This window comes from Sceloporus occidentalis, unplaced genomic scaffold (assembly GCF_023333645.1).
Source record: "Sceloporus occidentalis isolate IW3139 unplaced genomic scaffold, rSceOcc1.0.p SCAF_27, whole genome shotgun sequence".
Lineage (NCBI taxonomy): Eukaryota > Metazoa > Chordata > Lepidosauria > Squamata > Phrynosomatidae > Sceloporus > Sceloporus occidentalis.
The window spans coordinates 4,181,990-4,199,307 of NW_028317007.1; the positions used below are offsets into that span (position 1 = coordinate 4,181,990).

Here is a 17,318-nt window from a genome sequence, read left to right on the forward strand (position 1 = left end):
ACACTGATAATCTTGTTATCGTGGCGCCTGTCAGTGGGTGGGATATATTGGGCAGCAAGTGAACATTTAGTCCTCAAAGTTGAAGCATCAGAATTGGACCACGGAGCAATGGAAGAAAGTGGCCTGGTCTGATGAATCATGTTTTCTTTTACATCATGTGGATGGCCTGGGGTGTGTATGTATGCGTTGCTTACCTGGAGAACACATGGCAGCAGGATGCATCCATGGAGGCCCCACCTCGCAACTTATAGGATCTGCTACTAATGTCCTGGTGCCAGATACCACAGCAGACCTTCAGAGGTCTAGTGGAGTCCATGCCTCGACGGGTCAGGACTGTTTTGGCGGCAAAAGGGGATCTACACAATATTAGGCAGGTGGTCATAATGTTATGGCTGATTGGTGTGTGTGTGTGTATATATAGATAGATCAATATATATATATGATCTCTGTGTATATGTGTGTGTATATATATATAATATAAATACCGTATAAAGTGGGGGAGCGGCCTATATTCGGGGTCTAGCGCCTGACAGGGCGCCGGGGAGGCAGCAGGGTTAGGATACAGATCCCCCGCAGCAGTGCAGGGGACCTGCATCCTACACTCCGATATGCTCAGACAGCCTCCCCTGCCGGCACTTTCCACGGGGGGAGTGCCGGCACGGGAGGTTGTCTAAGTGCATCGCGCAGACGTGCAGCGGCAATGCGCGTTAACAACCTCCGCTGCCGGCACGTCTGCTCGGTGTGCGGAATCTCCCTTGCCGGGAATTCCCACGGGGGGGGGGATTGTTAAAGCTTACCGCGCAGACATTCACCGGCGAGCGTAAACAATCTCCGCTGCCGGCACATCTGCACGATGTGCTTTAACAATCTCCCTTACCAATGCAGACTCCCGGCACTGGAAGTTGTATACCGTTCTGCGTAGAATAGATGTCCCCTGCCGGCCCCACAAGACACCGGGGACTCCGGGAGTCTGCACTGGTAAGTCTAGGGGAGGGGGGCATACCTCGGGGGGGGGGGGGGGGCACGCACACAGAGTGGCAGCATGTCTCGTTGGTACACACAGAGTGGCAGTATGTCTCGGGAGGGGCAGAGTGGCAGCATATCTATTACACTTTAAATAAAAATTTTTCTTTAAAAAAGCACCTAACCTTTATAGTGCGGCCTATACTCGAGCCAATACAATGTGTGTGTGTGTGTGTGTGTGTGTGTGTGTATATATATATATATATATATATATATATATATATATATATATATATATATATATATATATATATATATATATATATATTCAACATGTTTCTAGATAGATATTTTTTCTTTTTCTTTCTAAAGAAACATGTTGAACGGGGACTGTTTTTTGACACTTAAGAACTATACTCATTGTAGCCTTTAAATCATTTTGTTCCCATAAGTCATTTAATTGCTGCTCGTGTGAAATCGGGGATAAATGTCACTGGCATATTTCATTTTAACGTGTACTTCTATTGTCATGTACATGAGTGGCAGTTTCTGTCTAGAAAGTCTTGATCTGCTCTGTGCCACTGCCATGAATCACCTCTCTGACTCAAAAGTGCAGTGTGTGAATATTACATGAGAAACTTAAATAGAAAGTGTATGCTGATCCTAGATGTCTCATGATAAGATTATTCAATTTTAAAGGCCAAATAAAGGAAAATTTTAGCACTTAAAAGAACTGCACTACTTAAAAATTATTTAAAAAAAACAAAACAATTCTTATGCCTTTTACACTAATAATAAAATCATAAGCAAAGTATTTTGTGAAGTTAGACCTCACCAGAGGTTTTATTGGTGCATTTTATTGCACTAATTATAGTCTTCCTAACTTTGGTTCTTGCTCATATGCGTGTCTGGACAGTGAGAAATTTCATCCTTATTATAAAATTATAATTAACTTGTATTAATTGTGTAGCATCATATTGTACAAGTGTTATAGCCAACAAAGGTTGAGGCTAGATCTGTCAGGACAGCAGATGAAGGCAATAAGGTGACTTGTGGGGAATGAGCAATTACTACACCTTAATGGCAGACAAGTTGGTGGTGGGGGACCTAGAATGCCCTCAAAGTGCTTGATTTGTGTGTTAGTGTAAATGAAATATGATGATATTTTGCTGTAGCATACAATTAGGGCTGCAACAACAAATTGATAAAATCGATAATGAAAATCGTTGCCAGCGAATTTCATTATTAATAAGTTGAATCAATTTTATCGAATATAAAATAAGGGTTATAACCCCCTCGTGTTATAATCCAACCTCTAACAACACTAAAATCCATATCCCCCGCAGCGCTGCAGGGGACCCGGATTCTCCTCTCTGCAGCCAACGGGCGTCTGTGCAATGCGCCCTGACGTCCTCCACTTCCGCCAGGGCTTCTATGATGGAGCACCAGCGTGACGTGGCATTCTAGTGCTCCACCATAGAAGCCCCAGAGGAAGTACCGTCCAGCAGCGGCAGAGGTTGTCTGCGTGCATTGCGCAACGTTCGCTGGCCGCCAGAGAGGTGGATCCCCCTGGCCAACTAATCGATTATGAAAATAATCGTCCGTTGCAGCCTTGCATACAATATACCTGATAGAAAGTCAAATTTATCTCCTACTAACTCACTTTCCTTCTACCGCTTTACAATTTGTATACTCTTCTCTTTCTGTGCCAATACGTCTTAATCTGTGTTAATCTTATTGTCAAATGATCTTTTTGTCAGTTTTAATACTGTTAATTAAATCTTGCTCTCTCTAAATGAATGTAATGTCACACATTTTAGGTCAGCCATTAAAATTAGATTCCTCTTCTTAAAGTCATTTGCGGGATCTATGTGGTAGCAGAATAAGTTATTCATACCACGTTTCTTTTACAGTATATTGCGTCTTTCTAAAATGTGAAATTCAGTTGAACATTTAACTTTGCATCCCACACTTAATCCGATTTGAAATGTTACTGTTCCTGTTACATCTATAATAAGGAAGTAAAACAACTCAAAATGATGCTCTTGTTGAAACTTGTCTGCAACGTTTTCTTTTGTAGTTAAGTCTGCTGTCATCCTTATACAAAAAGATAGCCGTTTCTCGTAAAAAAAAAAAAAAAAGTGTGTGGTTAGTTTTGAGATTTTGTATTTGTTGGTTTCAAATGAGAATCCATATGACATTGCTTATTTTGGTAACTCTCTTTCTACACGTTTGGGAAGAGAGGGTGGATGATTTATATTTGATTATAAGGAAAACAAGTCATAATACGAATATAAATGTTCTGTTACATTGTACAGTGCTGCAGAATATGATGACGCTATATAAATCAATTAATACTATCAGCCTACCTGGCATGCTCTTCCCTTTTTAACTGTACACAAGTTATGGCCCACTCATCACATTTCTTTACATATACATATATATATATATATATATATATTATATATATGTGTGTGTGTCATAAAAAATAGCAACCTGAAAGAGTTGCTCATCTTTGGTTTTTATTTGAAAGCCAGCATATGAATTTATTTTTACCCTTAAGGAAACAAAATATTGGGAAAATGTAGCTCAATTCATGTGTTTATTGAATCAATCCTGTTTGAAACTATATCCTCCTTTGCTTATGACACAGCCATTTTCCGTATTTGGTTCACAATTTAAGATTGTCTAATCTCAATGCCTCCTCATTTATGTTACTATGTATGTATGTATGTATATATATATACCGTATTTGCTCGATTATAAGACGACCCCCCAAATCTGAATATTAATTTAGGAAAAAAAGAAAAGCCTGAATATAAGACGACCCTATAGGATAAAAGTTTTACCAGTAAATGTTAATTCATCTAAACTATTTTTTTTTAATAAAAGCTATGATTGAGAAAAATATTTTGGTTTTATGTTCTTCTATTTTCCAACCTGCCCCCCAGTTATGCACATCTGCCCCAGAAATGCCTTATACCCTCTAAATGCCACTGTGCCCCATGATATGCCTTTTAACCCTCTAAATGTCACTGTGCCCCATGATATGCCTTTTGACCCCCTATGTGCCAATCTTCCTCCAGAAATGCCTTATACCCCTATATGCCACTCTGGCATTAAGGGGGTTAAAAAGCATATTATGGGGCAGAGTGGCATATAGGGAGGTTTAAGGCATTTCAGGAGGCAGAGTGGCGTATAGAGCGTTAAAAAGGCATTTCTGGAGGCAGAGTGGCATTAAGGGGGTTAAAAGGCATTTCACACATTTCACACAGCACTGTGCCTCCAGAAATACCTTATGCCCCCCCATTTAACATTCCCCCCCCCCAAACTTACCAGTGCTTCTGACTTCCCTGTCATGTAGCCGGGGCAGCGTGTAGATCCCACGCACTTACGCTGCAGCCGGAAGGAGGCGTGGCTAGCAGCGGGGGTTGTCTGCGTCCATCGCGCAGACCTTCCCTGACTGTCAGAGATCAGAGTTCCCCGCGCCGGTGCCGCATCGGTGCGGGGAACTCTGATCTCTAACAGCCGGGGAAGGTCTGCGCGATGGACGCAGACAACCCCCGCTGCTAGCCACACCTCCTTCCTGCTGCAGCGGAAGTGCGTGGGATCTACACGCTGCCCCGGCTACATGACAGGGAAGTCAGAAGCACTGGTAAGTTTGGGGGGGGGGGGATGTTAAATGGGGGGGCATAAGGCATTTCTGGAGGCACAGTGCTGTGTGAAATGTGTGAAATGCCTTTTAACCCCCTTAATGCCACTCTGCCTCCAGAAATGCCTTTTTAACGCTCTATACGCCACTCTGCCTCCGCTACATCTACACGCTGCCTCAGCTACACACCGGGGACTCAGAAGTACCGGTAAGTGGGGGGGGGGGAGACAGGAGGATCCAGGTCCCCTGCAGCTGCGGGGGATCTGGATCTTAGTCGTCTCATAGTCAGACCTATTTGAGGTCTGATTATAAGACAACCCCGATTATAAGACGATGGGTATTTTTCAGCGCATTTGCTCTGAAAAAAACCTCGTCTTATAATTGAGCAAATACGGTGTGTGTGTGTATATGTATGTATGTATATATATATATATAATATATATATATAATTACACACACACACTGTGGGTACAGAGGCATAACATTCTATCCTTTTAGACAGTATATATTCTCCTTTTTCTACCACACAAAACCTGGCCTTTGGTGTTGAACAGAAGAACCATCCATATCTTGGTTCTTCTGGCGATCGCCCATATGGACTTTTAATTAGTATGATAATTTTAACACAGCCCTTTATCCCGTGACTCTTGGACATAGTCTAGTCGGGTTTGCGTTGTCCTTACAAACTGGGCCATAAATACTATGGGGCCACCTGATACTTTATTTTTACCATCTACAGCTTTGAAAACCTGTGCTTTATTGAGGTCGAAATTGCTATCCTGAATCTAAATAGTTGTATTGATAAATATTTTTTTGACTTTTTTTTTCTTTTCTTTTCTTTTTCAAACGTAGGTACCGGCTTTTGCAATTGAATACAGAAAGTAAGTCCTCAGAGCTTCTCCATCAAGCCAAGCTTAAGTCATTTGAAGCTGAACGGGCTCAAATGTTGCTAGAAGAAGCCACATCGAACCTACAGAAGTGCCAGGTGGAATGTGAAAAGTATCAGAAGAAACTAGAGGTAAGAGGACCCAAAGCCCTCACAAGAAATAAATCATGTATTCTTTACAGGAAGTTATCCATGAAGTGAACTGACACGGGATTCCATTTAAGTTATTTCCCTGCCATTGTTTACTCATCGTACCTTTTCCCAAGCTTCATTGCAGTCTTGTTGCTTGATGACAAGTTGAGATAACCACAGTATAAAGACCAACCACATGTCAATCTTTCATCTCAGTGTACTATACTTCATTGTGTCCCCAGTTTACCTTAGTTACTGTTGTTTTCTAGCTAAATATATTCCTATATGTATTTAGGGTTGTTTCTATGTGGAAATTTTGGAAAATGATGATAAAGCTCCATCACTGTATTTGTGGAGGAACATGAACAATTGCCTAATACGACTTCCAATTTGTTAACTACATTGTCTTAGGAGGTAAATCATGAGAAGAGAAAAAATGTCGATGTGCTAAGTTGGTCCCAGGGTCAAATAATACAAATGTATAAAATGAGGCCTACCAAACAGTGTGAGCATGCTGCTAATACAGTGTATACAAAAAACAAAAACTTTCCCTATGGCTGCCCCCACCGCTCTTCAGGTTCTCCAATACCTGCAGTTGCGCGATTATGTTGCTTCCATTCCACAGAAACATCACCTTCATAGGGAACTCACCCCCTTTGAGGCGTTGCACTCCAGGGATGCACTACCTCCCCATGGCATTTCTTTACTGTACCAGTTGCTGTTGCGCGTCGATGGTCTCCCTCTGCCAGCTTATGTGGGTAAATGGGAGACGGAGCTTGCTATCTCACTTACTGCGGCGCAGTGGGGCAAGATTTTTACTTTGACACACGGTTGTTCCCTTAACTCTAGATCCCAGGAGCTGTCATTCAAATTTTTGTCGCGTTGGTATCGTACGCCGACCAGATTGCATGCTATGTTTCCTGATCGTTCGAGCGCGTGTTGGAGGTGTGGGCAGTCGGTGGGGACGGTGCTTCATATTTGGTGGGACTGTCCTCTGATTGTCCCTTTTTGGAAAACTATTCATGGTATCCTTCATCGTTTTACCGATTCCCCACCTCCTTTTGCCCCTGCTAACTATCTGCTGCATCTCACCTCCCTTCCGGTCTCCGTGTACAGGCGCTCCGTGGTCAGGCATCTGCTCACTGAAGCTAAAACCCTGATCCCCCTACACTGGGGAGAGACGTCTCCGCCTTCTATACGGGAATGGGTGCTGCGGGTTGAGAATGTTAGGGAACTGGAGGAGCTGGTGGCCAGGTCCGATAGTCTTGGTGAAAGGCATCGTCGTACCTGGTTTTACTGGTCCCAGTTCCTGGCGGACCCCTCCTCTCAGCTTCTATTGTGCTGATTTCTCATTATTGTTTGGCTGGCTATACTCACCTTGACTAGGCTGCTTTCGTACTTACCGTTCTTGTTCTGTGGCCTCTCCTGCGGTGTCAGGACTTTGAGATGTATCACTGTTCATATCAGCGATGTGCCCCCCCCTCCCCCTCCTCTTCCTACATGTCTTCCTCCTGTTTTGTATACTTGTTCAAAAACTAAAATAAACTTTGATTTATCACAAAAACAAAAACTGTCTGCGCTTCTCACCCTAATAAAGTTGGTAACAAATATATAAACGTAATATACACGAGAGGTTTTGGTTATATGAATTGGCCAAAGCATAATTAAGCTCCCCCGCCACGTCAGTGCACACTCTCAATAGGGTGAGAACCTACTCTCACCTCTATTTCCTAATTGTAGATTTCGACAAAGGAGTTTTATAGTCTACAAACATCTACCGAAAAGCAAATTAGTGAACTGCAAACTCAAAATTCAGAACAACGGGCAAGACTGGAGACGTATGAAAAGCTTGAACAGGAACTCGATGAGGTCATTATGCAGTCTGCTGAAAGTAAGTATATATACGAGGCAGAGTAACATGTCTGCAAGGCTGGGAATTAGATGTTTTTTCTTTTACAATGCTCGGGTTAGCTTACATGTGTTTTTGGGGGAAAAAATGTAATCATTTGTGTGCAAGTAGGAAATTGTCATAAGATGTACACTTATAAACATTTTTAGGCATTTCTATGTAAATGTTAAAATAGAAGCAAAATAACAATATATTAATGTGTCGTGTTTGAAAAGATGTTTGAATGGGGAGTCCCACTGTGCAGTAGATCCACTGCCTGTGAAGTCTGAGTGTTGGTTGTGTAGTTAATCTGGTTTGAAGAGCTTTCATAGTTGGAGACATTGGACAACAGGCCATATAGTACTGTAACCTAAGCAATGGAATTATACAAAGCATACATATTACCCTCCAGATTTAGCTTTGCTAATTCTCCCTGGAAATATTTATATGATTTTTATTTAATTTTTTTGTACAGTGGAGAATGAGGTTGAGGCTGAAAGAGTTTTGTTTTCATACGGATATGGAGCAAATGTTCCCACCACTGCTAAACGAAGATTAAAACAAAGGTAAGGAAGTCTGTGCTAATTATCTCTTTTGGTGCCAACACTATGTGGCATACATGGTTGGCAAAATAGACCAAGGTGGCCAACCATGTATCCCATTTATGTTGGCATTCTGAGCCTGTTGATCCTCCATGGCCTAAATGGCCAGACTGATGCATACATATACACTAACTGAAGTTGTTTCCACCATGGATTAACTTTTCTGGGATGTAATTGTTAAACCTGGTGTTTTCAGGTGAATGGGACATTGATTATTCGATCCATTATGAAATTTCACCTGTTTACTTAAGTGAGATGACTTCAGATCAAATCTTTCAGCTACTGGAGTTCATCGATAGGGCCTTAATCCTATATGGTGGATAGTACCACAGTGTTTAGTGTCTCTTTTTCAGTATTGTTATGTTATCAGGTTTTTTCCTTTATTGGTGTTAAGATAACTAATATGTTAAATGGACAGTGTCATGTGCAGCCGTTTAAACAAAGAAAGTACATTACTTTGTAAGTACTTTAATATGAATTCTTTATTCCAGACAACAAAGCAATTAAATGTGTATATATATAACTTACCTTTTTAATATAAGCTCCACCACTTCCTCCGTTGTCCTACCTTTGAGCCACTGACTAGCTGGAAAGTACCATCAATAAAATCACATGCAATTGCGGGGCTCTTGTTAGACACCCCCATTCTGTAACACAGGTCAAGTCCATGTTGCGGGTGAGCGGCAGTTAGTACATCACAAGAAAGGAGATATGTTTCCCTGAACACATCTCCCGTGTGTCAAATAACCTGGGGGGGGCATGGAACAGGGCCGATGCACATTGAGTTCCTGCAAAATTAGCCAATCATAAAATCATTGCAAATGTTTTCCTGCACATGTGCCCCTCGAGTCCCCAAAATGCCCATCATGCCAGCCATGTTGCTGCGAGTGTACAGTATCACGTGGCAGAAGAAGTGTTTGGCCGAACGCATCTCCTGCATATACATCATATGCATTAACATTATCATATGCTTCCTCAGTGCTTATTTTATACTTATTATATATTTATGTATTATGTTTGGCTTCTTGAGAGCTTATAGCCTTTGTTATTTAGCACCCGTTAAGTTAATTTGCTATTTTTCTTGATCATTATTATCCTGCAGGGAGTGCCCTGTAATCGGGATCTGTGACCAGATTTCAGACATAACCTTGAATGTCTATGTGCTGGTGTATATAATTTATCAGATCAAATTTGGTCACATGCTTTGTACCTTTATTTAAGATGGTAAATTTAATTTGATTGAGAATATCTTGGTAAATAATTAAGGATCTCTTAAATGCCTGGTGTTTAATACTTCCTGTCTGATGGCAGTACAAGCCCCCCTCCTGTAGGGGGCAGCCCTAAATTCCTCAATAATATGTATATAGTAACATAGTAACATAGTTCATAAGGTTGAAAAAAGACCAAAGTCCATCAAGTTCAACCTATATACATATTGTGTCCCTACTGTGTTGATCCAGAGGAAGGCAAAAAACCCTTATGAAGCAGATGCCAATTGCCCCATACCAGGGGGAAAATTCCTTCCCGACTCCAAATATGGCAATCAGAATAAATCCCTGGATCAACGTTCTGTCCCTATTAATCTAATATCCATAACTTGTAATATTATTGCTTTCAAGAAACACGTCCAGGCTCCTTTTGAACTCTTTTATTGAGTTTACCATCACCACTTCCTCTGGCAGAGAGTTCCATAATCTCACCGCTCTTACTGTAAAGAACCCCCGTCTGTGCTGGTGTAGAAACCTTCTTTCCTCCAGCCGTAGAGGATGTCCCCTTGTTATAGATACAGTCCTCGGTATAAATAGGTCCTGGGAGTGATCTCTGTACTGTCCCCTTATATATTTATACATAGTTATTAAGTCCCCCCTAAGCCGTCTTTTTTCCAAACTAAATAACCCCAATTCTGATAATCTTTCTGGGTACTGTAGTCCTCCCATTCCCCTTATTACTCTGGTTGCCCGTCTTTGAACCCTCTCCAGCTCCACTATATCTTTCTTGTACACTGGTGCCCAGTACTGTACACAGTATTCCATGTGTGGTCTGACTAGTGACTTGTACAGGGGTAGAATTATTTCCTTGTCGTGGGCATCTATGCCCCTTTTGATGCACCCCATGATTTTATTTGCCTTAGCAGCAGCTGCCTGACACTGGTCGCTACAGGTAAATTTACTGTTAACTAAAACTCCTAAGTCCTTTTCCATGTCAGTCGTCCCCAGTGTTTTCCCATTTAATACATATTCCCAGCCTGGATTTTTCTTCCCCATGTGCATAACCTTACATTTATCTGTGTTGAACCTCATCTGCCACATCCCAGCCCAAGCCTCCAACCTATGCAGATCCATTTGTAATCGTGCGCTGTCCTCTATTGTGTTAACCACGTTACAGAGCTTAGTATCGTCTGCAAAGATTGATACTTTACTATGCAATCCCTCTACAAGGTCATTAATAAATATATTAAAAAGAATAGGACCCAAAACTGACCCCTGTGGTACCCCACTAGCAACAGTCACCCACTCAGAGTATGTACCATTAATAACCACCCTCTGTTTCCTATCACTGAGCCAGTTACTTACCCACATACACACATTCTCCCCCAGCCCAAGCATTCTCATTTTATGTACGAGCCTTTTATGTGGCACCGTATCAAATGCTTTGGAAAAATCAAGATATACGACATCCAGCGATTCACCCCGATCCAGTCTTGAGCTCACCTCCTCATAAAAGCTGATCAGGTTAGTTTGACAGGACCGATCCCTTGTAAACCCATGCTGATATGGAGTCATACACTTATTTTCATTGAGATACTCCAAAATAGCATCTCTTAGGAAACCCTCAAACAGTTTACACACAACAGAAGTTAAACTAACAGGCCTATAATTCCCCGGGTCACTTTTTGTCCCCTTTTTGAATATTGGCACAACATTTGCTATGCGCCAGTCCTGGGGAACAGACCCTGTCACTATAGAGTCCTTGAATATTAGAAATAGGGGTCTGTCTATTACATTACTTAACTCCCTTAGAACGCGGGGGTGAATGCCATCTGGACCTGGTGATTTGTCTATTTTGATTTTTTTTAGGCGGCACTGCACTTCTACCTGGGTTAGACAGGCGACATGTACTGGGGCAGTTATCTCATTCTGCTGTATATTACCTGGCATTTCATTTTCCTCTGTGAATACAGCAGAGAAGAATATATTTAATAGATTAGCTTTTTCCTGATCCCCGTCTATAACTTCTCCCTCATTACTTTTTAAGGGGCCAACGCTTTCATTGTTAACCTTTTTACTATTTATATAGTTAAAGAACATTTTGGGGTTTGTTTTACTCTCTTTGGCAATGAGTCTTTCTGTCTCCAATTTTGCTGCTTTTATCTGATTTTTACATATTTTATTTTTTTCCCGATAGCTTTTTAGTGCTTCCTCACTGCCTTCCTGTTTTAGTAGCTTAAATGCCTTTTTTTTGCCATTTATTGCCCCCTTTACATTTTTATTTATCCACATTGGTTTTCTCTTGTTCCTGACTCTTTTATTCCCATACGGTATGTACCTTTCACAGTGAGAATTTAAGATATTCTTAAAAATCTCCCATTGAGCGTCTGTACTCTTGTTTTTGAGGACATTTTCCCAATTTACAGTGTTAAGGGCTTCTCTTAGTTGATCAAACTTTGCCCTCCTAAAGTGCATAGTTCTTGTGGCTCCTCTAAGAGTTCCCTTATTGAAGGACAAGTTATAATGCATCATATTGTGATCACTATTTCCTAGATGTCCCCTGACCTGCACATTAGTTACTCTGTCAGGTCTGTTGGTTAATATTAAGTCCAGTAGGGCGCCCCCTCTGGTCGGGTCCTGTACCATTTGGGACAGATAATTATCCTTACTTATAGTCAGAAACCGGTTTCCTTTATGAGATTCACAGGTCTCGGTTTCCCAGTTTATGTCGGGATAGTTAAAGTCCCCCATAATAACCACCTCATTGTGATTAGCTGCCTTGTTTATTTGCTTTAATAATTGATCTTCTGCTGCTTCCATTATATTTGGTGGCTTATAGCAAACCCCGATCAGTATTTTATTATTTTTCTTTCCATATATTTCTACCCATAATGACTCCACATTATCATTATCATATAAACAGCTGAAAATGGGTTTACATGTTACTTTTTTGTTCTTGGCTAGCCATCTATAAGGCTTCCTATCAGTAGGTCACAACAGCGCATAAAAGGGTCTTGAGACCATACCGAGCCATAACTCGAAAAACAACCCCTAAAACACCTTTTTTGAGCATTTGAAATATTGGGAGATTTGAACCGTTGTTTTTATATAACAATTCCAATATGAGCACTCTTGTGTGCTTTATATATGCTGTGTGTGTATATATATATATATATATACACTCAATGTACTGTATGTATATACAATAGATAGGAAAGAAAAGCTAAAGCTAGATAGTTATCTTTTTAATTTTTACTGATGTGTGTTGACCTAGCCTCCTGTATTATCTGCTCTGCGAGTTTGTGGTGCCACTGGGTAAAAGTGCTCTTTTTCCCAACCGCATCACATAGGACAATATTAACCAAGAGTTGCAAATGTCAGCTTCTATCCAACTTGCTATTGCTAACAAATGTGTGAAGAGTACTTACTTCAACACAAAACAATCGTAGCGGGAGTGACAGCACCTTTCTTATTTATTGCTAATGAAGCGTAACTTGTTTTTAGGTATTCCTTCTCTTTAATTACTATCGGTTATGTCAAGTTGAAAAGGAAACCTTCAAGGCTTTAAAAAAACGCCTTAGCGTATCAGTGACCATTATGCTGGTGGTGACTTTTACTAATCGTATATCTGCGTTTCAGCCTCACTGGTGTTAATAGACATTGTCAGTCTTCATAGCATTCTTTGTGTGTGTTCGGTTGCATCTTTGCCGGTTTAAAGTAGATTCCTCTAAGACCTGTTTGGTCTCATTACTTTTTATTTTACCCCCTTGTCCCTCATCACTTTTCTGTAAGCTATATTAGAATAGATATGTTCTAGATAGATATGTTTAGAAGATTTTAAGCTTACAGAGCTCATCTTCCTCTTCTGTACCACCGTATGTTTGTTGGTGTCCTTGATGATAATTTTGTATACTTTTTCATATCCCATATTTGAGATGAACCTCCTAAACTTTGGATGGTAATGAAAGAAAGGAAAACAAAAAAGGCCTGAAAATAAGACCTCTCTTTTGGGGAAAAACCATAAAAACCAAAGTCTTGCTTTCGTTGAGTACTCAAACACTCTCACTCATTCTCATTCACACTCCACGCTCTGTCACATGTCTCCCTTCTCTACTGACAACTACCATGCCCTGTCTCTTTTTCCACAGCTCCACTTCTTCTCTTGCCTCTTTTTGTTCTTCTGTCTTCTTTCTTCGTCCACTTCTCCCTGGTGTCAGCTCAGTTACCTAGGAACTTTCACAAAGGAACAGACAGTCTGTATTCTGTTTGCTATATTCTGGCTACTTGCAGTACTTCTGCAAATGTGGGGAGAGCCTCTCCCCCGTTCCTTCAATCTAGGGGAGAAGTTGTGCATGGAGGCTCTGCCCTTTTACGGTGCCTGGATTATGGTGCTGGGAGAAGTAGACAGAAGAACGAGAAGAAGCGGGCTGTGGAAAAGGAGACAGGGATACGGAAGCGGTCAATGGAGAAGGTGAAGAGACAATGAGACATTGAGGGAGTATGAGAGAGCGTGAATGAGAGCCACAAGCCCCTAGGCTTAGTCGGCGGTGCTGTGGATCTGAGTTCTAAATAGAAGACTACCTCGATTATAAGATGAGGTCATTTTTCCAGATGATTGTTTTTCTGAAAAACTTGTTTTAAAATCAAGTATGTAGATTTCTATACTTTTATTTTGCATACGAATATCGTCTTGGTCACAGAATAATCCACTTTATAGACAGCTCTAGATTACAGCCTACTTAACTCCCACACAGCATTGAGAACCGGTTGTAGCTGAGATTAAAATTCCTTTTGTCTCCACAATTCAAGGGATGAGAGCTGTGACATTTAAAAAAAAAAAAAACTAAACTAATACAATGCTGATGGTTTTACAGCTGCAGGTGCACTCGATTAAACATTGTGGCATATTTCTAAAGATCCAGTTCTACTGAATATTGTCATGGTTCTAAAGGTCCTAGGCAGCCTCCTCAACAAAACTTTGTAGGGTAATTGTATTTGGAAGGGGACCACCTGAAATTTTTTAAAGGGATTCAGGTGCAATCTTGCTTTCACAAAAACATACCTGCTAAGAGTCCATAGTGGTTTTTGGGTATTTAAAGTTTGCTTTTCATAATAATCCTGGGTTTCGCCCAATTGACTTAACCAAATTCTGTCTGACCTTTTATTGTGTCTGCCAGTGCATAATAGTGCGTAGTAACACACTTGGTTCAAAGCGATTGAATTTAATTAAAATATGTAAGCTATTCAAACTATACTTCATATGTATTTTTGATATATCTTCAGGGTTCATACTTCAAATGTTTCGTCTTTATTTACGGTAGCAGGATAGTTGTATAAGTGAAGCTATTCTGTCCTCTGCACATCATGTGATCACAACGGCTCTTGAGGTTCCTCAGCAAGCAGGGATTTTCCACGTGCCTAGCAAGAGCATCGACTGCAATGTATTGTAACGCCTTGTATCACTCTGAACCATTTCTGGTTATTTTGAGTTCTAACATTACAGTCTCTTAAGAAACACTCCTGGGATCCGTTAAATCTTGAAACAGTTTTACCAAATGACTTTGTGGGGGGCATACAGAATTAATTATGAATTACAGTCTATATCATGCATTAGCTGATGTTGACCCTACATGTATGGCCTCTGTATACCAAGGCAAGAAGGGTCTTATGATGGATGATGGTTAGAATGCGCATATCCATATTATCCGTGTACTTAATTACAAAATCCTCTTGGAGCAAAACTGGTTATCCTCACACCAACCTTAACAAAAATGTTTTGTGAAACCAAAAAATTCTTAGCCCTAATTCTAAAAAATGCTTCTACAACCCGGTGGGTCATCATGGCGCACCATATCCTCATGTACCAGAATGGTCTAGGTGCTCTCTGAAACCCCCCTGATTCCAGTTTCATGATCCTGGTAGAATCTCCCACATACTGTAAGAGTATGCGAGCTAAAGGCAGGATCCATGTAGGTGCAAATCGTAAAAGGCAGTGGAAAGAAAGGTATCTCCAGCTAAATAAATATGAAAAAGAAATGTGTGGTGGCTTTTTAGACCATAGAGTAGCTATTAGTAGGATTTAAAATAAACGTACCTTCCTTTAACCATTACCGTCCTGCTTTCCTAGACAGAATCATATGTTTTAACAGCAAGCTGTTTATTTTCACATCTCCATGTGATTTTTGATCTGCGAGCATAATAGCTAAAGGATATTGATCAAAAGTGACAATACGTTTATGAAGCTATGCGTGCTTGGCTGAGGATAATAGGATTTACATTCTAACAACACCTGCGCAGTCCGAGTTGCCAGCCCCACGCATAATCTAATTTGTACCAAAGCACCGTGTGGTTTCTCAAACATGCTCTTCATCCCCGTGCAGGAAATCCAAAGCCAGTCTTTGTCACATTACCATTTATTTAAATATTTCAGACAGCTCTTACAGACTTGACTGCACATGAAAAGTAGAAGGATAATGTTTTTACTTCACTCGAGGCTCATTTCAATTGAACAAAACAAGATTTTCTGGTTGTACATTTCTTGTTATGACATTTCACCTTCTGTCGTTAGCATTCATTATTAAGCTTTTCGAAACAAATGGAGTGAAGATTAAGACAAATACATACGGTGCTTAGCTTTCCATTTTGACACAATGGGGAAATATTTAAGCCCCCGTCTTTCAGTGTCTTTGGGTTTGAATGCCTATGTATTAGCCGGGCTTCTTCTTGTTTTTAAAAGACTAATAAATTCAACAGTAAAGTGGTTTGGACATCTGAGCACACTGGATCTCTATAGTCTTAGCGGTTGTTTCCTTTAACAGAGACTTGAGTCTGTAGACTATTATAGTTTCGGTGTTTGTGTTTGGTTTTTAGGATAGTTTAAACACCTGTAATATATTTAACCTTGGCCATGCGTAGGATACCATATTTCACTATATGGTTATATATAGACTTTTGTATTAGTATGTGTATGTATTAGTATGTGTGCATGTCATTAAACATCTATTCACTAATAGCAGAATTGACAAAAGATTTCCAGAAGAGCTGCGTTTGAGCTACTTGACTTCACTATACATTATGAAGGGCTGTCCTCCTTGGGTCAACATTGACCTTGGTGAGGAGTTTTCCTGAGTACAAGCTGCTTGAGAGTATTCCAGTCGCAAAGAAGATGGCTGTTCATTCATTTAAAATATGGCAACGTGGTACTTGATGCAATTTATCATCACAGGGTTTTTCTAAAAACACGCGCAACACATGGAAACAAGTAAAAGACACTTCATTCCCCCGTAATGAGTGTCTTTCATGGATTAGCATCAAGTGTAACATTGTTCCAAAACCCATAATTCAAACCATAAATAAACTACAAATTCCAGCATTGCTTGGGATTTTGAAACTGTGTAGCAGGAATTGACTGAAAACAGCCCTGCCAGAGCTACATGTCTCTATGAAATGCCGGTAAAACGGCTCTTACCATAACAAACTTGGGCACACTTGTGTAGCAGAAAGTTGATTCCCTAATATATATCAAGGGACACTCCAGCCATCATGTTAACGCATATGATAGCCAACAGTACACCTTCATGTTGTCCCCCTTGCAAATTTATGGTGGAATTATTCAGAATCTCCCCAATAAGTATTTGCTCCTTAACCACCAGCACCCAGATATTTTCTGTGTAGGAGATGTGTTCAGCCGAAATCATCTGATAACACATAATATACTAGCCGGCTCCAGTGCTGGCTCGGAGAACATTAAACCCCCCCCCCAATCCACATGTGCAACTAACTTCTCTAAATATGTGTCATGTTGTACATGAGTATAATATAATAATATATACTCGTGTTTACAACATGTTCAACTACTAACAAGTAAACCATAGCAAGACCACCATTTTAGAGTTAGGAGTAGTTGGCTACTGACAGCAGGACTAGTAGTACAACTGACACAGCTTTATTGTTGTTATTATTATCTTTTATTTATATAGCGCCCACA

At 40.5% G+C, this 17,318-nt stretch overlaps 1 protein-coding gene across 1 annotated transcript in view; it reads left to right on the forward strand.

Moving 5' to 3' along the window:
- LOC149299868 (progesterone-induced-blocking factor 1-like) overlaps positions 1-17,318 on the forward strand; it is a 74,014-nt gene that overhangs the window by 28,611 nt on the left and 28,085 nt on the right. Inside the window, exons 10-12 of the mRNA XM_089485948.1 lie at positions 5,468-5,633; positions 7,374-7,524; positions 7,997-8,087. Coding sequence (XP_089342074.1) covers positions 5,468-5,633; positions 7,374-7,524; positions 7,997-8,087 — 408 coding nt within the window. The remainder of the gene's footprint in view (positions 1-5,467; positions 5,634-7,373; positions 7,525-7,996; positions 8,088-17,318) is intronic.